We start from the raw sequence: 26,198 nt of genomic DNA on the forward strand, positions 1-26,198 counted from the left end.
TGTGTGGGCGGGGTCAGGTGATCACATTCTCCCTGCAGTGCTGAGATCTGGGCATTGGGAGCAGCACACATAGCCGTGCAGCAGCAGTTGTATGGCCGGGGTCAGGTGATCACATTCTCCCTGCAGTGCTGAGATCTGGGCATTGGAAGCAGCACACATAGCCATGCAGCAGCAGTTGTGTGGCCGGGGTCAGGTGATCACACTTTCCCTGCAGTGCTGAGATCTGGGCATTGGAAGCAGCACACATAGCTGTGCAGCAGCAGTTGTGTGACCGGGGTCAGGTGATCACATTCTCCCTGCAGTGCTGAGATCTGGGCATTGGAAGCAGCACGCATAGCCATGCAGCAGCAGTTGTGTGGCCGGGGTCAGGTGATCACACTTTCCCTGCAGTGCTGAGATCTGGGCATTGGGAGCAGCACACATAGCCGTGCAGCAGCAGTTGTGTGACCGGGGTCAGGTGATCACATTCTCCCTGCAGAGCTGAGATCTGGGCATTGGGAGCAGCACACATAGCCCTGCAGCAGCAGCAGTTGTGTGGCCGGGGTCAGGTGATCACATTCTCCCTGCAGTGCTGAGATCTGGGCATTGGAAGCAGCACACATAGCCGTGCAGCAGCAGTTGTGTGGCCGGGGTCAGGTAATCACACTCCCCCTGCAGTGCTGAGATCTGGGCATTGGAAGCAGCACACATAGCCGTGCAGCAGCAGTTGTGTGACCGGTGTCAGGTGATCACATTCCCCCTGCAGTGCTGAGATCTGGGCATTGGGAGCAGCACACATAGCCGTGCAGCAGCAGTTGTGTGGCCGGGGTCAGGTGATCACACTCCCCCTGCAGAGCTGAGATCTGGGCATTGGAAGCAGCACACATAGCCGTGCAGCAGCAGTTGTGTGGCCGGGGTCAGGTGATCACATTCTCCTTGCAGTGCTGAGATCTGGGCATTGGGAGCAGCACACATAGCCCTGCAGCAGCAGTTGTGTGACCGGGGTCAGGTGATCACATTCCCCCTGCAGTGCTGAGATCTGGGCATTGGCAGTAGCACACATAGCCGTGCAGCAGCAGTTGTGTGGCCGGGGTCAGGTGATCACACTCCCCCTGCAGAGCTGAGATCTGGGCATTGGAAGCAGCACACATAGCCGTGCAGCAGCAGTTGTGTGACCGGGGTCAGGTGATCACATTCTCCTTGCAGTGCTGAGATCTGGGCATTGGGAGCAGCACACATAGCCCTGCAGCAGCAGTTGTGTGACCGGGGTCAGGTGATCACATTCCCCCTGCAGTGCTGAGATCTGGGCATTGGCAGTAGCACACATAGCCGTGCAGCAGCAGTTGTGTGGCCGGGGTCAGGTGATCACACTCTCCCTGCAGTGCTGAGATCTGGGCATTGGGAGCAGCACACATAGCCGTGCAGCAGCAGCAGTTGTGTGGGCGGGGTCAGGTGATCACACTCTCCCTGCAGTGCTGAGATCTGTGCATTGGAAGCAGCACACATAGCCGTGCAGCAGCAGTTGTGTGGCCGGGGTCAGGTGATCACATTCTCCTTGCAGTGCTGAGATCTGGGCATTGGGAGCAGCACACATAGCCGTGCAGCAGCAGCAGTTGTGTGGCCGGGGTCAGGTGATCACACTCTCCCTGCAGTGCTGAGATCTGTGCATTGGAAGCAGCACACATAGCCGTGCAGCAGCAGTTGTGTGACCGGGGTCAGGTGATCACATTCCCCCTGCAGTGCTGAGATCTGGGCATTGGGAGCAGCACACATAGCCGTGCAGCAGCAGTTGTGTGGCCGGGGTCAGGTGATCACATTCTCTCTGCAGTGCTGAGATCTGGGCATTGAAAGCAGCACACATAGCCGTGCAGCAGCAGTTGTGTGGTCGGGGTCAGGTGATCACATTCTCCCTGCAGAGCTGAGATCTGGGCATTGGAAGCAGCACACATAGCCGTGCAGCAGCAGTTGTGTGGCCGGGGTCAGGTGATCACACTTTCCCTGCAGTGCTGAGATCTGGGCATTGGAAGCAGCACACATAGCCGTGCAGCAGCAGTTGTGTGACCGGGGTCAGGTGATCACATTCTCCCTGCAGAGCTGAGATCTGGGCATTGGAAGCAGCACACATAGCCGTGCAGCAGCAGTTGTGTGGCCGGGGTCAGGTTATCACATTCTCCCTGCAGCACTGAGATCTGGGCATTGGGAGCAGCACACATAGCCGTGCAGCAGCAGTTGTGTGGCCGGGGTCAGGTGATCACACTCTCCCTGCAGAGCTGAGATCTGGGCATTGGAAGCAGCACACATAGCCGTGCAGCAGCAGTTGTGTGGCCGGGGTCAGGTGATCACACTCTCCCTGCAGAGCTGAGATCTGGGCATTGGAAGCAGCACACATAGCTGTGCAGCAGCAGTTGTGTGACCGGTGTCAGGTGATCACACTCTCCCTGCAGAGCTGAGATCTGGGCATTGGAAGCAGCACACATAGCCGTGCAGCAGCAGTTGTGTGGCCGGGGTCAGGTGATCACATTCTCCCTGCAGTGCTGAGATCTGGGCATTGGAAGCAGCACACATAGCCGTGCAGCAGCAGTTGTGTGGCCGGGTCAGGTGATCACACTTTCCCTGCAGTGCTGAGATCTGGGCATTGGAAGCAGCACACATAGCCGTGCAGCAGCAGTTGTGTGGCCGGGGTCAGGTGATCACATTCTCCCTGCAGTGCTGAGATCTGGGCATTGGAAGCAGCACACATAGCCGTGCAGCAGCAGTTGTGTGGCCGGGGTCAGGTGATCACACTCTCCCTGCAGAGCTGAGATCTGGGCATTGGAAGCAGCACACATAGCCGTGCAGCAGCAGTTGTGTGGCCGGGGTCAGGTGATCACACTCTCCCTGCAGAGCTGAGATCTGGGCATTGGAAGCAGCACACATAGCTGTGCAGCAGCAGTTGTGTGACCGGTGTCAGGTGATCACACTCTCCCTGCAGAGCTGAGATCTGGGCATTGGAAGCAGCACACATAGCCGTGCAGCAGCAGTTGTGTGGCCGGGGTCAGGTGATCACATTCTCCCTGCAGTGCTGAGATCTGGGCATTGGAAGCAGCACACATAGCCGTGCAGCAGCAGTTGTGTGGCCGGGTCAGGTGATCACACTTTCCCTGCAGTGCTGAGATCTGGGCATTGGAAGCAGCACACATAGCCGTGCAGCAGCAGTTGTGTGGCCGGGGTCAGGTGATCACATTCTCCCTGCAGTGCTGAGATCTGGGCATTGGGAGCAGCACACATAGCCGTGCAGCAGCAGTTGTGTGGCCGGGGTCAGGTGATCACACTCTCCCTGCAGAGCTGAGATCTGGGCATTGGAAGCAGCACACATAGCCGTGCAGCAGCAGTTGTGTGGCCGGGGTCAGGTGATCACACTCTCCCTGCAGAGCTGAGATCTGGGCATTGGAAGCAGCACACATAGCCGTGCAGCAGCAGTTGTGTGACCGGGGTCAGGTGATCACATTCTCCCTGCAGTGCTGAGATCTGGGCATTGGAAGCAGCACACATAGCCGTGCAGCAGCAGTTGTGTGGCCGGGGTCAGGTGATCACATTCTCCCTGCAGTGCTGAGATCTGGGCATTGGGAGCAGCACACATAGCCGTGCAGCAGCAGTTGTGTGACCGGGGTCAGGTGATCACACTCTCCCTGCAGTGCTGAGATCTGGGCATTGGAAGCAGCACACATAGCCGTGCAGCAGCAGTTGTGTGACCGGGGTCAGGTGATCACACTCTCCCTGCAGTGCTGAGATCTGGGCATTGGAAGCAGCACACATAGCCGTGCAGCAGCAGTTGTGTGGCCGGGGTCAGGTGATCACACTCTCCCTGCAGTGCTGAGATCTGGGCATTGGGAGCAGCACACATAGCTGTGCAGCAGCAGTTGTGTGGCCGGGGTCAGGTGATCACACTCTCCCTGCAGAGCTGAGATCTGGGCATTGGGAGCAGCACACATATCCGTGCAGCAGCAGTTGTGTGGCCGGGGTCAGGTTATCACATTCTCCCTGCAGCACTGAGATCTGGGCATTGGGAGCAGCACACATAGCCGTGCAGCAGCAGTTGTGTGGTCGGGGTCAGGTGATCACACTCTCCCTGCAGTGCTGAGATCTGGGCATTGGGAGCAGCACACATAGCCGTGCAGCAGCAGTTGTGTGGTCGGGGTCAGGTGATCACACTCTCCCTGCAGTGCTGAGATCTGGGCATTGGGAGCAGCACACATAGCCGTGCAGCAGCAGTTGTGTGGCCGGGGTCAGGTGATCACATTCTCCCTGCAGAGCTGAGATCTGGGCATTGGGAGCAGCACACATAGCCGTGCAGCAGCAGTTGTGTGGCCGGGGTCAGGTGATCACACTCTCCCTGCAGCGCTGAGATCTGGGCATTGGAAGCAGCACACATAGCCGTGCAGCAGCAGTTGTGTGGCCGGGGTCAGGTGATCACACTCTCTCTGCAGCACTGAGATCTGGGCATTGGAAGCAGCACACATAGCCGTGCAGCAGCAGCAGTTGTGTGGTCGGGGTCAGGTGATCACACTCTCCCTGCAGTGCTGAGATCTGGGCATTGGGAGCAGCACACATAGCCGTGCAGCAGCAGTTGTGTGGCCGGGGTCAGGTGATCACACTCTCCCTGCAGAGCTGAGATCTGGGCATTGGAAGCAGCACACATAGCCGTGCAGCAGCAGCAGTTGTGTGGTCGGGGTCAGGTGATCACACTCTCCCTGCAGTGCTGAGATCTGGGCATTGGGAGCAGCACACATAGCCGTGCAGCAGCAGTTGTATGGCCGGGGTCAGGTGATCACATTCTCCCTGCAGTGCTGAGATCTGGGCATTGGGAGCAGCACACATAGCTGTGCAGCAGCAGTTGTGTGACCGGGGTCAGGTGATCACATTCTCCCTGCAGAGCTGAGATCTGGGCATTGGAAGCAGCACACATAGCCGTGCAGCAACAGTTGTGTGGCCGGGGTCAGGTGATCACATTCTCCCTGCATTGCTGAGATCTGGGCATTGGCAGTAGCACACATAGCCGTGCAGCAGCAGTTGTGTGGTCGGGGTCAGGTGATCACACTCTCCCTGCAGTGCTGAGATCTGGGCATTGGAAGCAGCACACATAGCTGTGCAGCAGCAGTTGTGTGGCCGGGTCAGGTGATCACATTCTTCCCTGCAGGGGAATGAGCATAGCAGCTGTCTAGTAATGAGGTCAGTGGAGTGTGCGGAACAGCTGATGACAGTATTTCATCATATATATAGCAGCAGGGATGTCCCATAGGATGACAGCATACACCTCTCCCTATAGTCACTGGCGTCACATGGCAGCACCCTGGAGCTCGTCAGCAGGCGTTAATGCAGGAGTATCAGCAGAACGTTTAGATCAGTTTTTCTCAACCAGAGTTCCCAGAGTATTTTGCAGAGGTTGTCTGGCATTTTTCCTTGAAGAAGTGAGCTGTCTCAGCTGGCAGGTTGAGAAAGTTTCAGAATGAGGTGCCTAGCTACTTAGTCTGCTCATTGGAAACACGAAGTGGGGACTGTCGCAATAATAAAGTGCTTAAACCCACCCACTTTTAATGACCAATCCTAATTTAAAATAAATCACCTCTCAGGGGTTCCCTGAGATCTGAAAATTATTTGAAGGGGTTCTTGCATGGCAAAAAGTTTGAGAAAAGCTGGTTTAGGTCTATCGGAAGAAACATTTATTGACGCTGTGTGGCACAGAGGGAGGGGATAGATTTCACAGGAGGAGGAGCCTTTTTCTGGCCGGCTAGGTGGCAACAGCGTGTTGTGATTTTTGGTGTCGTGTTTTTTTTTTTTAACCTTCATACAGAATAGTTGTAACCTAACCGTTGTAACCTTTGGAAGCTTTCAGTTGTCACGGGAACAGGACGGGAGGAAAATCTCACCAATATGGACAGACAGCAATAAAATCTAGAGACAGTGCTGAAATGTATTCCAGCGGTTCTGGAGGTGTGGTTAGCTTACAGGGACAACACAGGATGATTTGCATATTCAGCAGTAATGTATTGTGGGAGACATCTCAGAACTCACTCCAACTTGAATTATCACAAATAACGTACCTTCTGTTTTAAGAAGTCAGACTTCTGTTTTGTATAAAATTTTAGTAAGTGCGCGATTCCACTGGAGCGGAAGTCAGTCCGAATCTGCAGTGTTTACCCACAGGCAAATCGCACGGGAAACTGCCACAGGGGATAAGATAATGCTGCCGCCATCCGGATCGCTTGGCATAGAGATTTGGCCGACATTGCAGCATTTTTCCGTGCGAGTGGTAGTGACTCCCATAGTCGTGCTTGCCATGACTTCCGGGATTCGGCTGTGTACTCGCACAACAGTGCCGCAGCACGTCTCGTAGGATGCGCAGCGGCTAATGAAAACTGGCCCGTAGAAGGGGGTTTGGCTCCATTGTAGCCCCTTACACACTGCTAGGAGTTCTGGTTCACCATGAGCTTGCTGGGTACTCTGTAATAGAAGGGAGAGTATTCCTGCAGGCTAGCGCTGAGTTCTGTTGCTATGTTTGGGGGGGGGTCAGGAGGAGGGCCAATGGAGCGGCACACAAGTGACATCACGTAGGGATAACAATGCTCTCAGTCGAATCGATCTGCCCAGCTGATTGCTGTCATCAGTTGAGTTCCATAGAGCTTGTGTATGAGGCTTTTGAAACCACATCATCCATGCTTTTAGTAAACAATTCTGTTTGAGTATATCACAATGGATTCAGCAGTACGGACTCCCAAGTCCCACTGGTAGCTTCTCCTTTATTTTGCAGGTGTCAGTTAGCTGTGTCAGTTAGCTGTTCTCCTGATTTTTTTTTCTCATAGATTTTTCACACATTATCAAATGAATACCTTTTTAGCCACCACCGAAAACCAAAAACCACCCAGAATAGTTTGTCCCGGATGTCCCAGTTTACTTTTAGCACTTCTATCACTTGTAACAATCGGTACACACAATGCAATTTCCCCTCAGATTGACGGGGCTAATCGATAATTTCCGGCATGTCCGATCTGCTCCTGATCCGACCATAACTGGGTCGATTTTCAACCCATACTACACAAAATCGATCCCATTATCAATCAGTAGCAGATCGGATGTGTCTGAAATTATCAGTTCGGTCCTGACAGGATCTGACAGGAAATTGCATGGTGTGTAGCAGGCATTCGGTGCTGAATACGTCTTGTGTGAGGGTCAGTTGACAGGAGTGGTGATCCTCCAGATTGGTTAGTGAAATGCTGGGAATTCTGGCTTGTATGTACCTTGGATTTGGGCCAGTCAGAGGCACTTCCTGTTGATTCTGATAGGCCCAGTTTCAAGCTTCGTACAATCTGCACACAAACGAGAATCATTGGCGTCTGACCATCTCTACACCAGATGAATTTACGGTGATGGTGGCCAGGTCCTGCCCCTGTTTACAGTTGCTTTGGGTGAGTAGATAGAGTGGTGTTTGACAGTGCTGCCACACACCTAAAGAGAAACTGTAACCAAAAATTGACCTTCATCCCAATCAGTAGCTGATACCCCCTTTTACATGTGAAATCTATTCCTTTTCTCTAATATAGAGCTAATATAGCTGATTTTGGCCTCAATTCACTAAGCTTATCTCCTGTCTTTAATAACGTTTCTATAGTTATCACCATGGTGACGAGGCATGTAGTATTCAGGGAACATTTTACCTCAGGCAAACCTAACCTTACCTCTTCTGTCTTTAAGTTAACTCTTTAATCCTTAAAAGAACTCCAGAATTATAACAGGCTGTTAACTGCGTGTGAAAATAACTAAAGAGGAGGTAACAACTACAGAGGAGGTAACTTAACCACTTCTATACCATGACATTTTGTGCTGATCTGTGCTGCGTGGGCTCTACAGCCCACAGCACCGATCAGCTGGCAGGCAGGGCGATCAGACTTCCCCCCCTTTTTTCCCCACTAGGGGGATGTCCTGCTGGGGGGGGTCTGATCGCCGCCGGCTGCTTGCGCTTGCGGGGGGGGGGCTCTTCAAAGCCCCTCTCCGCAGCGCTTCCTGGCCTCCCTCCCTCTCCCTCCCCCTGTGAGCGGCGCAGAACGGATTTCCGTCCTGCGCCTGAAAGGATAGGCTTTAGCCTATCAGATGCCGGTGATCCCCGGCCAATTAGAGGCCGGGGATCGCCGATCTCTTCCACGGCGCTGCTGCGCAGCAGCGCCGTATACATGTAAACACCGGGGAAGATCTTCCCTGTGTGTTTACATTTACCCTGCGAGCCGCCGATCGGCTCGCAGGGTGTTCACGGAGACACCCTCCGGGAACTGACATGGAACGGCCGCTCATATGCAATCCACTTCAGGATTCAGGGGCGTATATATACGCACCGAGAATCCGGAAGTGGTTAAGTAATGAAGAGATAAGATGACTCTCTCACTGTGTGGTGGCAAGCTTTCTCTTGCCTTATTATCTCCAGCATGATCTTAGTGAATTGAGGCCATTGTGGTAAAACCCCTCCCACAGTGTGACGTCAGTACATCACAGTGCTGAGGTACTGACATCACACTGTGGGAGCCTTGTTGCATTGTGGGAAATAACAGCGGTTTCCAACTGCCAAAAAAGCAAGCAGCATCTCCTTCCAGTGACATCACCTGCCAGCAGTAAAAATGTCACCATGTGATAAATGTCAGAATGTAATTCAGGGAGAGGAAAGATTTTACAATAGGAAAAACACTGACTAAATCATTTATACATAATTATTACATTATTTTCACTGGAGTTCCTCTTTAAGCCTGGTACACACATCTAATTCTGATTGGTTAATTTTAACACTTCCATGTAGAATGAGAGCTTACCTACACCGTCTGCTCATAGTATTCTAAATCTGTTGGCCATCATACTACAAGGAGGTCTGTATACGCCCTTAAAGTCGTAAGAAACTCAGCATTTCTTTAAAAGATTTACAGCATAAAATCTACTACCACAAAAAAAAATTGTAGCAGAACAGCATTCGAACAGTTAAACACCGCACTTCTTCAGTGGAAAGCTTCTGACCGCATCCAGAGAGGTGATAACATTATATTTTGTTTACATTTCTCTGTCTGCTACATTCCTAGCTGTGCTGAAAATGAGCTCTCTCTGCTATAGAAGCAGAAAGCTGAGAAGTGATCACTAGATCGATTTTAAGAGCTCGTCCACACTAGAAATTGCAAAACGCTAGTGTTTACCGCTAACGTTTTGCGGGCGTGATTTTTCTGTGATAAACACGGAAAAATCGCTGGACAAATTAGCATTTTGGGAATGATCGCGATTATTGGTTCTATACATGCTAAACGCGATTTCTCCAGAATCGCCGGCAAACTGCTGCAGGTAACGCGTTTGCAATTAGTGATAATCGCAAAACGCCCGCGATCGTGGCAGTGAGAACACTGCCATAGGGCTATATTGGGACTAGTGTTTTTAAAAACTCTAGCGGTTTGTGGGAATCGCGCGATTCCGTCTTAGGTGTGAACTGGGCCTAATATAGAAATACAGCAGCTATGCGATGGCAGCTTTCAAAGCAGATAAACTGTACTTTGGGAACTTGTAATTTGTAAGCAGTCAATATTACTTGTGCACAAAAGCAAATATGATAACTGTATGGGTAATAAAAAGTAGGAAAACACATTTTTAATGAATTTTATGTCAGAGCTTTATCCAGCTTTAAAGAGAACCCAAGTGTGTTTAAAGAATGTTGTCTGCATACAGAGGCTGGATCTGCCTATACAGCCCAGCCTCTGTTGCTATCCCAAACCCCACTAAGGTCCCCCTGCACTCTGCAATCCCTCATAAATCACAGCCGTGCTGTGAGGCTGTGTTTACATCTGTAGTGTCAGTCTCAGCTGCTCCCCCGCCTCCTGCATAGCTCCGGTCCCTGCCCCTGTCCCTTCCCTCCAATCAGCAGGGAGGGAAGGGATGCAGGCGGGGACTGGAGTTCTGCAGGAGGCGGGGAGAGCAGCAGACTGACACTATAGAGATAAACACAGCCAGCTCTGACAAGCTGTTTGTCAGCAGCGTGGCTGTGATTTATGAGGGATTGCAGAGTGCAGGGGAACCTTAGGGGGGTTTGGGATAGCAACAGAGGCTGGGCTGTATAGGCAGATCCAGCCTCTGTATGCAGATAATATTCTTTAAACCCACCCTCGGGTTCTCTTTAAGCCTGGTACACACTTTTAACCACTTCACATCCAGACCTTTTTTCCCACTTATTGAGCAGTTTTGACAGTTTAGCTATGTCCCTATTTAATCAGCAATAACTTTATTCCTACTTATGACACAGAAATGAAATATATATTGTTTTTTTCAAGACAAACTAGACTTTCATTGTATGCCATTTTTTCCCTCAAATAATTTTTTTTCTTTGAATTTTAATGGGAAAACAAAGAAAAAAAAATAGAAAAAAACACGTATTTCTCAGTTTTAACAATTCCAGTTTAAAAATAAAAAGTGCTACTGTAGATAAAGACACAAATTTTGTTTGGCTATTCTTACCGCTTATCACAAAACTTAGATTATGTTCCTGTCACAATTTATGGTGAAGATATTTGATTCTGAAATAATGCTACAGAGTGTATTTTTCTCTATAAACTGAGAAAATAAAAGTATTTTTAATGGTAAAAATCAATTTGATTAGCTCAGGGAACATATATTCACCATTCACCAAGTAGTGCTGCATCAGATAGTGCTAGAAATGTGCACAGGAGCAAGCCCAATCCTGCACAGCACTGCTTCTGCTACAAGACGTATATCTACTGACCTGTGGCTTAGATGAAGTCACAGAGGACGTACAGTATATCTACTGACTCGTGGATCAAGTGGTTAATGATGATTGGTCAATCACTGACCAGTTTTACCAGCTCCATGTAGTATAAGTTGCAGCAGAAAATACTATGAGCAGATTGTGCAGGTAAACCCTCATACTACGTGGAGGTGGTAAAACTGGTCAGTGATTGGCCAATCATAATTAACTGTGTACTAGGCTTTACCTTTCCGTTGTCCAGGAGGGATGCTGGAAAATTCACCAAAGGCTCATATGTGGCAGGAGAGCAGCAACCAGGCACCAGCAGATCGAGACAAAAGGCAAAAACTGCACAGGAAATTTGGGCGCACCATGTCTCGCCATAGGCCGTGATGATAATTATGGCTACAGCGGCACTCGGTGAGTGATTCGGGCGCTGTCAAAAGATCGAGCCCAAATTACTACAAAACACTGTAATCAACCAGCAGCAATAGCTGGCAGACAAATTACCCCACCATCCACGCGGACCTGGAGGGGGAATAGTAATTACCGCCACCGGGACTTGTGCAGGAGCAGGGTGAGCTGTTTTTTCAGTCTTTGCCCAGCGTCCAAGCCTCCCGGCACCTTAATTACATGCATGCCCACTGATGTCTTATTGGGGGGGTTGATTACGTGGTTTCTCCATACATGTTTCTTTTGCTCTCTCTCTCCTCCTCTACTTATCAGTTATTAGCTGTATTCCCACCTGTGATGTGTGTTCATTGTTGTCTTACAGAAACGCTACAGCTTGGCCGTGGGTCCACCGAAAAAAGACCCCAGGGTGAAAGGAGTGCAGTCTGCTAACGTCCAGGCTTTCCTACGGCGGAAGGAGGAGGAGTCACGGCAGAAGGGTACGAGTACAAATATATCATCTAATTACAAATGTCAAAGATAAAAAATACAGTAGACTGCTGTTGAATGGGAGAATATTCCCTTATAAGGATCCCTCCCAAGATGCTTTGCACTCACTTCAGTCAAACTCCAGAACAAATGTTTTGGAGCTGGGGCCCACTATCAGTGCTTTTGCAGCACTTGCCGATGCCGGCAGTCAGCAAAGCCTATGAGGGTGGTCCCACCGAAGCCTATGAGGGAGGTCCCACCAAAGCCTATGAGGGTGGTCCCACCGAAGCCTATGAGGGTGGTCCCACCGAAGCTTATGAGGGTGGTCCCACCGAAGCCTGTGAGGGGGGGTCCCACCAAAGCCTATGAGGGAGGTCCCACCGAAGCCTATGAGGGAGGTCCCACCAAAGCCTATGAGGGAGGTCCCACCAAAGCCTATGAGGGTGGTCCCACCAAAGCCTATGAGGGTGGTCCCACCGAAGCCTATGAGGGTGGTCCCACCGAAGCCTATGAGGGTGGTCCCACCGAAGCCTATGAGGGAGGTCCCACCGAAGCCTATGAGGGAGGTCCCACCGAAGCCTATGAGGGAGGTCCCACCGAAGCCTATGAGGGAGGTCCCACCGAAGCCTATGAGGGAGGTCCCACCGAAGCCTATGAGGGAGGTCCCACCGAAGCCTATGAGGGAGGTCCCACCGAAGCCTATGAGGGAGGTCCCACCGAAGCCTATGAGGGAGGTCCCACCGAAGCCTATGAGGGTGGTCCCACCGAAGCCTATGAGGGTGGTCCCACCGAAGCCTATGAGGGTGGTCCCACCGAAGCCTATGAGGGTGGTCCCACCGAAGCCTATGAGGGTGGTCCCACCGAAGCCTATGAGGGTGGTCCCACCGAAGCCTATGAGGGTGGTCCCACCAAAGCCTATGAGGGAGGTCCCACCGAAGCCTATGAGGGAGGTCCCACCGAAGCCTATGAGGGAGGTCCCACCAAAGCCTATGAGGGAGGTCCCACCAAAGCCTATGAGGGAGGTTCCACCGAAGCCTATGAGGGAGGTCCCACCCAAACTTTGCCATCGTTTTCGGAGTGATCACGTTGAAGGAATGCAGGAGCAAATCACATTCCTCCAAGACCGCTCTGGGTATCTTGCCAAAAATGGCGGTGCTTATTCCAAATCGCTAGCGTCTGTTGAAGAGCACCACTAGTGGGCCCCAAGCATCAAGTGTGGAAAAAGTTTGGGGGTATTATTTCCACACTTGAGAGATTTTTCTTTCACTTTTTGTGTCTGGGCTCGATGGAAAACCGGTAGTACCTGCGACAGGAAATGAGGGGCATCAGTGAAAGCTACCTGCGGATTCCCACTTGTAATGTTTACTTTCCGCTTCCTCAGATCAAATACAAAGCGGTGTCTATACAAAGCTTTTAGGCGCTCTGAACTTACTGTCTACAGTATAAAGACACTGCTTTGTATTTGATCTGAGGAAGCGGACTGTGTTGCGCGAAACGCATTATCATTGATCATGTCTGATGAATAATAAACCTGTTGTTGAAATTGGCTTTGAGGTAAGCCATTTTTATTATTTATATTATTTATATTTTTTGCAATTTTTAGTCACATAATATAGATATACCGTTTATCCACCACCACCTATTTTTTGGGGCGCCTTCTCCCTCCCAGTTGTTATGTCACAGCCCCCCCCATGTTGTCTGCGGCGTACTGCGCAGGCATGGTGTGCAGTAGTTCTGTGCCTGCGCAGTATGCCGCGGACAAAGAGGCCATGATTGACAGCGGCGATTCATGCAGTCGCAGTAAGGACGACGACCTCGAGGTCAGTCTCTGCACCGTGCGGAGAGCCAGGGATGGCGGCGGAGAGCGGAGCGGTCAGCATGGGACAGTCAGCTGCAAGGGGCTGGAGAAAGCCCCAGGTGAGTAAAGCTGATTTTTTATTTTTTGGCTGATGATTCGTTTAAGACTACGTGATCAGCACTTGACGTACTGTTGTTTTTTCCTGTCTTCCTAGGAAGTCTGTTGAATCCCTTGTGGTAACACACACCCTGTCTTCTACTAAAAATCCAATGCTTAGTGTGGTTTGCCTTCTTAAAACCGAAGGAATTCGCGATAATTCAGTTTTAAGTTAACAACTGTGGTTTCCCACAATGCATTACTGCTGAGTATGCAAATTATCTCTTTATTCCCCTGGAGCCAGGCTTACATCCAGAGCCGCTGGTGTATAGCGAGCCTATAGCTTTATATTTACAATGAGCCACAACAACCCTGCAAACAAGCTGTCTACATGTGGGGTTGGTGTGGCTGTGTAAAATGTAAAGCTATAGGCTTGCTATACACCAGCGGTTCTGGATGCTAGCCTGGCTACAGGAGCATGAAGAGATAATTTGCATATTCAGTGACGGTGCATTGTGGGAAACAACAGATGTTCACTTAAAGGGAACCTAAACTAAAGGCCCATACACACGTCGGATTTTTGCGAACGACCCGTCGTTTGAACGACCCGTCGTTTGAATGACCCGTCGTTTGAACGTTCCGTCGTTTGAACGACCCGTCGTTTGAACGTTCCGTCGTTTGAACGTTCCGTCGTTTGAACGTTCCGTCGTTTGAACGTTCCGTCGTTTGAACGTTCCGTCGTTTGAACGTTCCGTCGTTTGAACGTTCCGTCGTTTGAACGTTCCGTCGTTTGAACGTTCCGTCGTTCGCACGTCAAATCCGGCTGTGTACAGACTATTGTTCGGGTGATAAGACTGGTTTTCAGCGATCCACCGGGCGGATCACTGAAAACCAGTCTTATCACCCGAACGATAGTCTGTACACAGCCGGATTTGACGTGCGAACGACGGAACGTTCAAACGACGGGTCGTTCGCAAAAATCCGACGTGTGTATGGGCCTTTAGAAGGATATGGATTTTTCATTTTAAAATAATCTGACTCTCCTGCTGATCCTGTGTGTCTAATACTTTTAGCCGCAGCCCCTGAACAAGCATGCAGCAGATCAGGTGCTCTGACTGAAGTCAGACTGGATTAGCTGCTTGCTTGTTTCAGGTGTGTGATTCAGCCACTACCTGCAGCTAAAGAGGTCAGCAGGACTGCCAGGCAACCGGTATTGTTTAAAAGGAAACCACCTTATCCCTCTCAGTTAAGGTTCCCTTTAAAACTGAAATAATTTGCAATAATTCAGCTTTAAAGGGGCACTACAGCGAAAAACTGTACAATTTAAAATATGTGCAAACATATATAAATAAGAAGTACATTTATTCCAGAGTAAAATGACCCATAAATTACTTTTCTCCTTTTGGACTAGCCCATCTCTTCATAGGGGATTCTCAGCAAGGCTTTTATTCTTTATAAAGATATTCCCGAAAAAGGATTTAAACAATGATGTTGGCCAGCTTCCCTGCTCGCTGCACAGTTTTTTGGCAGTTGCACAGAGCATCTGCTATTCACTAAGTGCCTTTGAAAATAAATATATCCCTGAGAATCCCCTATAAAGATATAGACTAGTCCAAAACCTGTCGCTTCTGTCAGATTTCTACTACCTACTGTAAGTGACAGCAACATAGGAGAAAAGTCATTTATGGCTCATTTTACTCTGGAAAAAAATGTACTTCTTATTTGTATATGTTTGCACATATTTTAAATTTTAGTTTTTTTGCTGTAGTGCCCCTTTAAGAAGGCAAATTGCTCTACATACTGGAACAGAAAAGGCTTATTAGCTGAAAGCTTACTCTTTTTCTTATAGATCAGCCAATAAATGGTATCCTCCTGATTCAAAGCTTTTTACCTGTTGACTTTGTGAGATGCATTTGGCACTTGAATACATTCTCTTTCAGTTGTCTAACTCTAGTTCCTGTGTCTTTTTTTATTTCAGAGCTCGATGAACTGAAAAAGAAAGAAGAACTTTTGGCAAAACGCAAAGAGTTGAAGCACGATAAGAAGGCCAGGGCCATGGCGTCAAGGACAAAGGACAACTTCCACGGCTATAATGGCATTCCCATAGAAGAAAAACCAAAGAAGCGTCAAACCAGTACCGATGTGGACCCTAATGAGCAAGAAAGTCAGGCTGAAAATGAAGAGTACATGACCGAAGAGGAATTATTTGAATACTCACAAAGTGAGTCCGAACCAGAGGAGGAGGTTGAGGAGCAGCCGCCATCACCACCACCTGCAAAAAAGCAGAAAATGGAAGCCCCCAAAAGGCCTGCACCACCACCGTTGAAATTCACAGATCTGCTGAAAATCGCTGAGAAAAAGCAGTTTGAGCCAGTAGAATTTAAACCCGTGAAAAAGGCTGAGGAAAGGCCGAGGACTGCTGAAGAGATACGAGAACTGGAATTTTTGGAACGGAAGAATCAGAAAGTAGAGAGACCCTCAGACAGGCCGTTGAAGACAAATGGTCAGGTGGTGAAAGTCCACAAAAGTTCTTCTGAGAAACATTCCTCCTCTAAAGAGCGCCATTCCGATGAGAAGAAATTCAAAATGCCTTCTCTTTCCAAGACTAGTCCACCTGAGAAAGTCAAAAGTGGACACAATGGGGCGATTAAAAAGCATTCCGATGTGAGCCACAGGACGGAGAAAGAGCCCTCTATCTCTCACAGTAAAGTGTCTAAAAGCTCTTCAAATGGACATGCCAAGCCATCGTCCAGTAAGGATCATTCGGGCAAGCAGTCTTCATCCTCTAGACCAGAGATGATGGGAAATGCACATGGGAAAACACAGGTCATTGCTCGTCCTACCACAACAAGCACAAATTTCAGCTCTAGTTCTGGGAAATCATTGGGACATTCTAGCTCCAGCTCTTCAAGGACTTCCAGTGAGTCTAAGCCTTCCAAGACTTCTGGTTCTACCTCTGTAAACCGTTCCGGGAATTCCAGTACTAGCTCTGCTAAGGTTTCTGGGAATACCAGCACTAGCTCTGCCAAGGTTTCTGGGAATCCCAGTGCCAGCTCTAGCAAACCTTCTGGAAATTCCAGTTTAAACTCTGTAAGACCTTCTGGAAATTCCAGTTCGAACGCTGTGAGACCTTCTGGAAGTTCTAGTTCGAACTCTGTGAGACCTTCTGGAAGTTCTAGTTCGAACTCTGTGAGACCTTCTGGAAGTTCTAGTTCGAACTCTGTGAGACCTTCTGGAAGTGCTAGTTCGAACTCTGTGAGACCTTCTGGAAGTTCTAGTTCGAACTCTGTGAGACCTTCTGGAAGTTCTAGTTCGAACTCCGTGAGACCTACTGGAGGGTCTGCTTCTGCCCGGCCATCCTCAAGCTCTAGCTCCTCCAAATCTCAAAGCGGCTCTACTTCCTCTAAATCTCCAGGCACCTCTAGTTCTGGACGTCCTCCTGCCAGCTCAGGTTCCAGTTTAACCAAGCACAGTAGTTCTTCTGGACCAGTCAGACCACCTCCTAGTAGCTCCGGTGGATCACGGCCAAGCAGTGGAGGACATTCACACCACAGCTCAAGTTCTGCTCGTCCATCTAGTATTTCTGGATCTATTAAGCCAGCCAGTGGACTTCCTGTATCGGGCGGTAAGCCTAGAAGTGTTCCTCCAGGAAAAGAACTGGTGCGTCCACACAGTGGCATGCCTTCGAGTTCATCTCGGCCGCCATCTAGCTCTGGCCCTGGCCGGCCAGGGAATCCTGCACCAGGGGGACCTGTGTCCAAACCCAAATGTACTGTGGTAGCTGAAACCATTTCATCAAAAAACTTTGTTCCCAAATCTAGCGGTGGACCAGTAAATGGAATGCGTCCCGGAAATGTAAATGGAATGCGACCTGGGAATGTAAATGGAATGCGACCTGGGAATGTAAATGGAATGCGACCTGGGAATGTAAATGGAATGCGATCAGGTCCACCTCCTGGACACAGACCTATGGCTCGTCCTCCAGGTAACTAACTTGCAGTTCTTAAAGTTAACCTGAAGTGAAAATAAACTTGTGTAGTACCAATGGCAAAAAAAACCTTAGCAACATACAGTAGAAATCGGTCTCATAATTTTCAGTTAAATGGCATAATTTTTAAGATTGCATCAGATTGTCACAGTTTCTGTTTAGAATCTACACTCTGCCTTGTTAAGACGAAAGAGCAGTAATGACCCTTTGAACATTCCTGCGTGAAAAAACATTTTCAGGAGCCTTATTTCACTGTTTCTCAGGCGTTTTTTTTTTTAGCTTCTATTTACTTGTCAGGAAACCAAACTGAATTCGACAAGCTGTTAGACAAGCCCTTTTGAATAGATAACTCTAGTTGCTGTACTAGAAAACAGAAAGGGACTTCAGGCTATTTCTTACTAAAACTAGTATAAGAATCGATGTTTCTTATCATGTCACTTAAAGGGAAGGTCCAAGCAAAATAAAAAAAATGAGTTTCACTTACCTGGGGCTTCTACCAGCCCCATGCAGCCATCCTGTGCCCTCGCTGTCACTCACTGCTGCTCCAGTCCCCCGCTGGCAACTTGCCGACCTCGGAGGTCGGCGGTCCGCATTGCGTACATTTTTACTCATCCCCGCTAGTACAGGAACATTAACACATACATTTTTACGTGTTACTGGTTCAATGCGTGAATTTTTACGCGTTGAACCACTAACACGTAAAAATGTATGTGTTAGTGTTCCTGCACTAGCGGGGATACGCAAAAATGTACGCAATGCGGCCCGTCGACCTCCGAGGTTGGCAAGTTGCCAGCGGGGGACTGGAGCAGCAGTGAGTGACAGCGAGGGCACAGGATGGCTGCATGGGGCTGGTAGAAGCAAAACTAGCTGGCGGTGGGGGACTGGAGCACCAGTGAGTGACTACGAGGGCACAGGATGGCTGCATGGGGCTGGTAGAAGCAGAATTAGCTGGCGGCGGGGGACTGGAGCAGCAGTGAGTGACTACGAGGGCACAGGATGGCTGCAGGAGGCTGGTAGAAGCAGAACTAGCTGGCAGCGGGGGACTGGAGCAGCAGTGAGTGACTACGAGGGCACAGGATGGCTGCAGGGGGCTGGTAGAAGCAGAACTAGCTGGCGGCGGGGGACTGGAGCAGCAGTGAGTGACTACGAGGGCACAGGATGGCTGCAGGAGGCTGGTAGAAGCAGAACTAGCTGGCAGCGGGGGACTGGAGCAGCAGTGAGTGACTACGAGGGCACAGGATGGCTGCAGGAGGCTGGTAGAAGCAGAACTAGCTGGCAGCGGGGGACTGGAGCAGCAGTGACTACGAGGGCACAGGATGGCTGCAGGGGGCTGGTAGAAGCAGAACTAGCTGGAGGTGGGGGACTGGAGCAGCAGTGAGTGACTACGAGGGCACAGGATGGCTGCAGGGGGCTGGTAGAAGCAGAACTAGCTGGTGGCGGGGGACTGGTGCAGCAGTGAGTGACTACGAGGGCACAGGATGGCTGCATGGGGCAGGTAGAAGCAGAACTAGCTGGCGGCGGGGGACTGGAGCAGCAGTGAGTGACTACGAGGGCACAGGACTGCTGCAGGGGGCTGGTAGAAGCAGAACTAGCTGGTGGCGGGGGACTGGAGCAGCAGTGAGTGACTACGAGGGCACAGGATGGCTGCATGGGGCTGGTAGAAGCAGAACTAGCTGGTGGCGAGGGACTGGAGCAGCAGTGAGTGACTACGAGGGCACAGGATGGCTGCATGGGGCTGGTAGAAGCAGAACTAGCTGGTGGCGGGGGACCGGAGCAGCAGTGAGTGACTACGAGGGCACAGGATGGCTGCATGGGGCTGGTAGAAGCAGAACTAGCTGGTGGCGGGGGACCGGAGCAGCAGTGAGTGACTACGAGGGCACAGGATGGCTGCATGGGGCTGGTAGAAGCAGAACTAGCGGGGGGCGGGGGACTGGAGCAGCAGTGAGTGACTACGAGGGCACAGGATGGCTGCATGGGGCTGGTAGAAGCAGAACTAGCTGGGGGCGGGGGACTGGAGCAGCAGTGAGTGACTACGAGGGCACAGGATGGCTGCATGGGGCTGGTAGAAGCAGAACTAGCTGGTGGCGAGGGACTGGAGCAGCAGTGAGTGACTACGAGGGCACAGGATGGCTGCATGGGGCTGGTAGAAGCAGAACTAGCTGGTGGCGGGGGACCGGAGCAGCAGTGAGTGACTACGAGGGCACAGGATGGCTGCATGGGGCTGGTAGAAGCAGAACTAGCTGGTGGCGGGGGACCGGAGCAGCAGTGAGTGACTACGAGGGCACAGGATGGCTGCATGGGGCTGGTAGAAGCAGAACTAGCGGGGGGCGGGGGACTGGAGCAGCAGTGAGTGACTACGAGGGCACAGGATGGCTGCATGGGGCTGGTAGAAGCAGAACTAGCTGGGGGCGGGGGACTGGAGCAGCAGTGAGTGACTACGAGGGCACAGGATGGCTGCATGGGGCTGGTAGAAGCAGAACTATCAGGGGGCGGGGGACTGGAGCAGCAGTGAGTGACTACGAGGGCACAGGATGGCTGCATGGGGCTGGTAGAAGCAGAACTAGCGGGGGGCGGGGGACTGGAGCAGCAGTGAGTGACTACGAGGGCACAGGATGGCTGCATGGGGCTGGCAGAAGCAGAACTAGCTGGGGGCGGGGGACTGGAGCAGCAGTGAGTGACTACGAGGGCACAGGATGGCTGCATGGGGCTGGTAGAAGCAGAACTAGCGGGGGGCGGGGGACTGGAGCAGCAGTGAGTGACTACGAGGGCACAGGATGGCTGCATGGGGCTGGTAGAAGCAGAACTAGCTGGGGGCGGGGGACTGGAGCAGCAGTGAGTGACTACGAGGGCACAGGATGGCTGCATGGGGCTGGTAGAAGCAGAACTAGCAGGCAGCGGGGGACTGGAGCAGCAGTGAGTGACTACGAGGGCACAGGATGGCTGCATGGGGCTGGTAGAAGCAGAACTAGCTGGTGGCGGGGGACCGGAGCAGCAGTGAGTGACTACGAGGGCACAGGATGGCTGCATGGGGCTGGTAGAAGCAGAACTAGCTGCCAGCGGGGGACCGGAGCAGCAGTGAGTGACTACGAGGGCACAGGATGGCTGCATGGGGCTGGTAGAAGCAGAACTAGCTGGCGGCGGGGGGACTGGAGCAGCAGTGAGTGACTACGAGGGCACAGGATGGCTGCAGGGGGCTGGTAGAAGCAGAACTAGCTGCCAGCGGGGGACCGGAGCAGCAGTGAGTGACTACGAGGGCACAGGATGGCTGCATGGGGCTGGTAGAAGCAGAACTAGCTGGTGGCGGGGGACCGGAGCAGCAGTGAGTGACTACGAGGGCACAGGATGGCTGCATGGGGCTGGTAGAAGCAGAACTAGCTGGTGGCGGGGGACTGGAGCAGCAGTGAGTGGCTACGAGAGCACAGGATGGCTGCAGGGGGCTGGTAGAAGCAGAACTAGCTGGAGGTGGGGGACTGGAGCAGCAGTGAGTGACTACGAGGGCACAGGATGGCTGCAGGGGGCTGGTAGAAGCAGAACTAGCTGGTAGTGGGGGACTGGAGCAGCAGTAAGTGACTACGAGGGCACAGGATGGCTGCAGGGGGCTGGTAGAAGCAGAACTAGCTGCCAGCGGGGGACTGGAGCAGCAGTGAGTGACTACGAGGGCACAGGATGGCTGCATGGGGCTGGTAGAAGCAGAACTAGCTGGTGGCGGGGGACTGGAGCAGCAGTGAGTGGCTACGAGAGCACAGGATGGCTGCATGGGGCTGGTAGAAGCAGAACTAGCTGGAGGTGGGGGACTGGAGCAGCAGTGAGTGACTACGAGGGCACAGGATGGCTGCAGGGGGCTGGTAGAAGCAGAACTAGCTGGTAGTGGGGGACTGGAGCAGCAGTGAGTGACTACGAGGGCACAGGATGGCTGCAGGGGGCTGGTAGAAGCAGAACTAGCTGCCAGCGGGGGACTGGAGCAGCAGTGAGTGACTACGAGGGCACAGGATGGCTGCATGGGGCTGGTAGAAGCAGAACTAGCTGGTGGCGGGGGACTGGAGCAGCAGTGAGTGGCTACGAGAGCACAGGATGGCTGCATGGGGCTGGTAGAAGCAGAACTAGCTGGTGGAGGGGGACTGGAGCAGCAGTGAGTGACTACGAGGGCACAGGATGGCTGCATGGGGCTGGTAGAAGCAGAACTAGCTGGTGGCGGGGGACGGGAGCAGCAGTGAGTGACTACGAGAGCACAGGATGGCTGCAGGGGGCTGGTAGAAGCAGAACTAGCTGGCGGCTGGGGACTGGAGCAGCAGTGAGTGACTACGAGAGCACAGGATGGCTGCATGGGGCTGGTAGAAGCCCCAGGTAAGTGAAACTCATTTTTTTTATTTTGCATGGACATTCCCTTTAAGATAAGCGTTAAAGCTGACTGATTGTGATTTTTGGCCAGTTTTGTAAAAGAATGAAACTATTATTCATATTCTGTATTTATAAAGTGCCCATATATGATGCTGGGCTGTACATTAACGCAGGGAACAGATAAAAGCCGGCCTATAGAACAAGTACAAACATTGACACAGGAAGAGAGTGAAGTTGCCCATACACTTGACGATTTTATCCATTGATATCTGGCAGATTCGACCACTGCGACTGAATTTGCTAGAAATCAATGCCACAAACTATGCCCTATCGTTTTCTGTCATAAATTGTTCAATTCGATCAATTGTGCAGAACGTAAACTTTTGCTAGCAGTGTTCGATTTGGCGATGACCAACGCAGAGTGGTAGCAGCAGTGTGTCCCCCAGGGCATGACTCCTCCCCTGTCAGGTGGCTTTTCTCCAGAGGTGTGGCGTGTATGCTGCTGGACCTGTAGTGTTTGAAATGTCGCTTTTGTCACATGACACAGGGAGGCGGAGCCGCGTGGCATGGAGAAAAGCCACTGGACACAGGAGGAGACATGCCAGGCAGGAAAGGGGAGAGCTCTGCTGCCAACACTCGGGGAGAGTGCAGACCTGGACGGCCAGGCAGGTTGCTGCGGCTCCACAGATTTTCATGCTGAAATCTATTGACAATCTGTGTACGTGTTGGCAGCTAATAGATCCCTCTGTGATCAGATTGGTGGTCGATTTGGTGACAATCTTTAAAGGTGCCCTTACATCAGACGATGTATGGGCAGATCGACCAAGAGACGGACCTCTCTCTGATCGGATCTGACTTGGGGCCCCAGTATGGGCTGAGCATGGAGCCAGCGGTAGACACAGACTGGTAATTTGCAGTGCATTGGGCACCGGGGGAGCACATTGAACATCATGGGGGACAGCTCCGGGGTACGGTACTATTTGCCATGTTAGTCGCTTGTCCCAATATCGCTCGCCTTTACCACCGCGCACCCGACCGACCACGCCCGACATCTTGCAGCATGTCCAATCGACATGCTCGGCCCGAAATTGGTCGCAACGTCGATTGGGCATGCACTTGGCGGCACCGATTTTCATCTGATGCAAAAATAATTATTGAATTTGATGGTTGATCGACCGCCAAGTCGCTACATGTATGGGTATGTTAAAGGATATTTGAGAGGACGTGACATGATGAGATAGACGTGTATGTACAGTGCCTAGCACACAAATAACTAGGCTGTGTTCCTTTTTTTCTTTCTCTGCCTGAAAAAGTTAAATATCAGGTATGTAAGTGGCAGGACTGGGTCAGACTACTATACTAACTAGAAAACACTTTCCTAGCAGAAAATTGCTTCTTAGAGCAGGAAAGAAATAAAAAGGGTTAATAGTTCATAGATTTTAGCCCTGGCATACTTCAATGAATGTGTCATTGAGCAAAAACAATAAAACCGTAAAAACTTGGATTTAAATATAAAACTGTGGAATATCTTAACCACTTAACCACTGAGGGGTTTTGCCCCTTGAACACCAGAGAAATTTTCACCTTTCACCTTCCATTCATTCGTCTATAACCTTATTATTACTTATCGCAATGAAATGAACTATATCTTGTTTTTTTTGCCACCAATTAGGCTTTCTTTAGGTAGGACATTATGCCAAGAATTATTTTATTCTAAATGTGTTTTAATGGGAAAATAGGAAAAAATGTGGGGAAAAAATATTATTTTTCAGTTTTCGGCCATTATAGTTTTTAAATAATGCATGCTACTGTAATTAAAACCCATGAAATGTATTTGCCCATTTGTCCCGGTTATAAAACCGTTTAAATTATGTCCCTATCACAATGTTTGGCGCCAATATTTTATTTGGAAATATAGGTGCATTTTTTCAGTTTTGCATCCATCTCTAATTACAAGCTCATAGTTTATAAAGTAACAGTGTTATACCCTCTTGACATAAATATTTCAAAAGTTCAGTCCCTAAGGTAAATATTTATGTTTTTTTTTTATTATTTATTAGTGTGGGAGGTAATGAGTTAATTTATTGTGTAAAACTAATGTATTTGTATATGTAAAATGCTTTCGGGTGTAGTTTTACTATTTGGCCACAAGATGGCCACAGTGAGTTTGTTAACATGTGACCTGTAAGCGTCTGGAAGGACGCTTACAGGAAGCACTACGAGGCTGGGAAGATCACAATGATCGCGCTGTTTCTCATAGAAGCAGCAGATCATTGCGGGGGCTTAGATCAACGAACGGGAATGGATTTTCCCGTTCATTGATCTCCGGGCAAGCGGGCGGCGGCGTGCATGAGCGGCGGTAGCGCGAAAGGTACGGATTTCTCGTCCCTTGGTTTTTTAGGGGGGGGAAAGGGACAGAGAAATTCATACCGTGGGGGGTAAAGTGGTTAAAAAGTCATTTTTAGGAGGAGGATAGAATTGTTTTTCATTAGTTTATTTTCACCTTGGGTGTCTGAGAGCAGGAAAGAGATAAAAAAGGGTCAATAGTTCATAGATTTTAGCTCTGGCATACTTCGATGAATGTGTCATTGAGCAAAATCAATAAATCAGTAATAACTTAGAAAGTAGATTTAGCGGGATTGTCACCATAAAAATCAAATTTCAACAGCAACTGGTCTGAGTGTATTAAGTAATAAAGATGCTAATCCTGTATTCAAAACTTTCAAAACTTTTTCTGCTGTTATGGTTTGGAGTTATCACATACTTTAGGAGCACTGGCCCTTTACAAACAGTTGCATGCTGGGGGTTCTTTATTTTCCTCCTCTTCCATTTATTTCCCTGCCTAGCTGCATATTTGAAACACGATCCTTTGCTCACTTAGGTTTACAAGCAAGGCTGAGGTGTCTCAGTGATTTGAGGAGAAAAGAAAAAAGTAAAGGGCGGAAATGACATCAGGATTTAGCCTCAAACTGTGGGAAAAAGACATGGTTCCCACCAGAAACAGAATTCTCTTCATTTACTATATAAAATTCACTGAAATCAAAACGTGGACAGTACAATACATGTGATATGTAAGTAGATCGAGTATTTATCTACATATATATGTGGGGTTTTTCCCTGGCATAGTATGGCTAATCCTACTGCTTTAAATATAAAATAAAACTATCTAAAAAAGTCATTTTTAGGATGAGGAGGATCGATACAATTGTTGATTTCATAAGTTTATTTTCACCTCGGGTGCCCTTTAAGTGTATTGGCCACACTATGACCCTGCCTAATTCATTTAACAATCTGATACCTGTGATAATGGTTCTATGACGGCTTGATGCGATTGGCTGATGTTTGCCTGCAGGTCCACCCTTGCCACCGATCACCAGCGCCTATAAGCGAAGATTGGAAGATGAGGAGGACGAGGAGGATTCAGATATGGACGATTTCATCGATGATGGAGGCGAGTCGCAAGATGAGATCTCCAAACACATCCGGGACATATTTGGCTACGACAGGACACGGTATGTGAGCAGAGAGCGGTACGGGGGGGGGGGGGGGAGGAGCCTGGAGTGTGTGGATGGATGTATTGTAATGGCTAATGATATGCTTGCCATTGAACTGATATACATTTTATGCTAATTTTAAGCAATTTTATGCCGCTCAGATATAGGGCAGTGGCAGCACTTACTTAGTCCATTTCCAAACTGCCTGAATTTTTATAAACTTTGCATTAACTCAGCATTATTTGTATCTCATGAACCGAGTTGATCTTTGATATTTTGTTGCATGTGTGCTGTCTTTACCCTTTTAGCAGTCAGGCTTGCAAGTACTCCAGGCCGATTTATTTTAGCATCTTTTTTTATTTCTTATTTGTTACATTTCTTTGCTTCTAATTAGTACTGCTGTAACCTGTATTTATGGCCACTTGCCACCAGGGGGCAGTGTGAGACCATAACAGAGGGCTGGTGTTTTTAGTTTCTATATTTTCTGCTAGTAGAGAGAGATCAAAGCATTTCATGAATTTACAGCACAACGAGTTCTGCCGATTGAAGCCAAAAGCAGTGTGCTTATTTCAAACGGAATAACTCTATTGTTAATGTGTACCTGACCCGAGGCAGAACTAACGAAGGTAAACTGGATCCACATACCTATGTGTTGTCCATTCCTCTCTAGGGTGTGAATGGGGAAGAGGAGGGTATGGGCGAGTCATAGGAGGTTACATCACGGTAAGCCCGCCTCTTCCTGTCTGAAAATCTGACTTAAAGCGGACCTGAATTCAGAACTTCCTCTCTGCTCTAAAAGATAAGCAGCAGCATAATAACCTTTAAAGAAAAACATTTGTTACAGCGGATACAAATCCTGCAATAAATCTGCAG

General features: G+C 49.9%; 1 protein-coding gene across 1 annotated transcript in view; it reads left to right on the forward strand.

Annotated features, from left to right (window-relative positions):
• SPTY2D1 (SPT2 chromatin protein domain containing 1) overlaps positions 1-26,198 on the forward strand; it is a 48,413-nt gene that overhangs the window by 10,589 nt on the left and 11,626 nt on the right. Inside the window, exons 3-5 of the mRNA XM_068260895.1 lie at positions 11,508-11,622; positions 15,484-17,490; positions 25,184-25,343. Coding sequence (XP_068116996.1) covers positions 11,508-11,622; positions 15,484-17,490; positions 25,184-25,343 — 2,282 coding nt within the window. The remainder of the gene's footprint in view (positions 1-11,507; positions 11,623-15,483; positions 17,491-25,183; positions 25,344-26,198) is intronic.

Source organism: Hyperolius riggenbachi, chromosome 11 (assembly GCF_040937935.1).
Source record: "Hyperolius riggenbachi isolate aHypRig1 chromosome 11, aHypRig1.pri, whole genome shotgun sequence".
In the NCBI taxonomy this organism is placed as follows: domain Eukaryota; kingdom Metazoa; phylum Chordata; class Amphibia; order Anura; family Hyperoliidae; genus Hyperolius; species Hyperolius riggenbachi.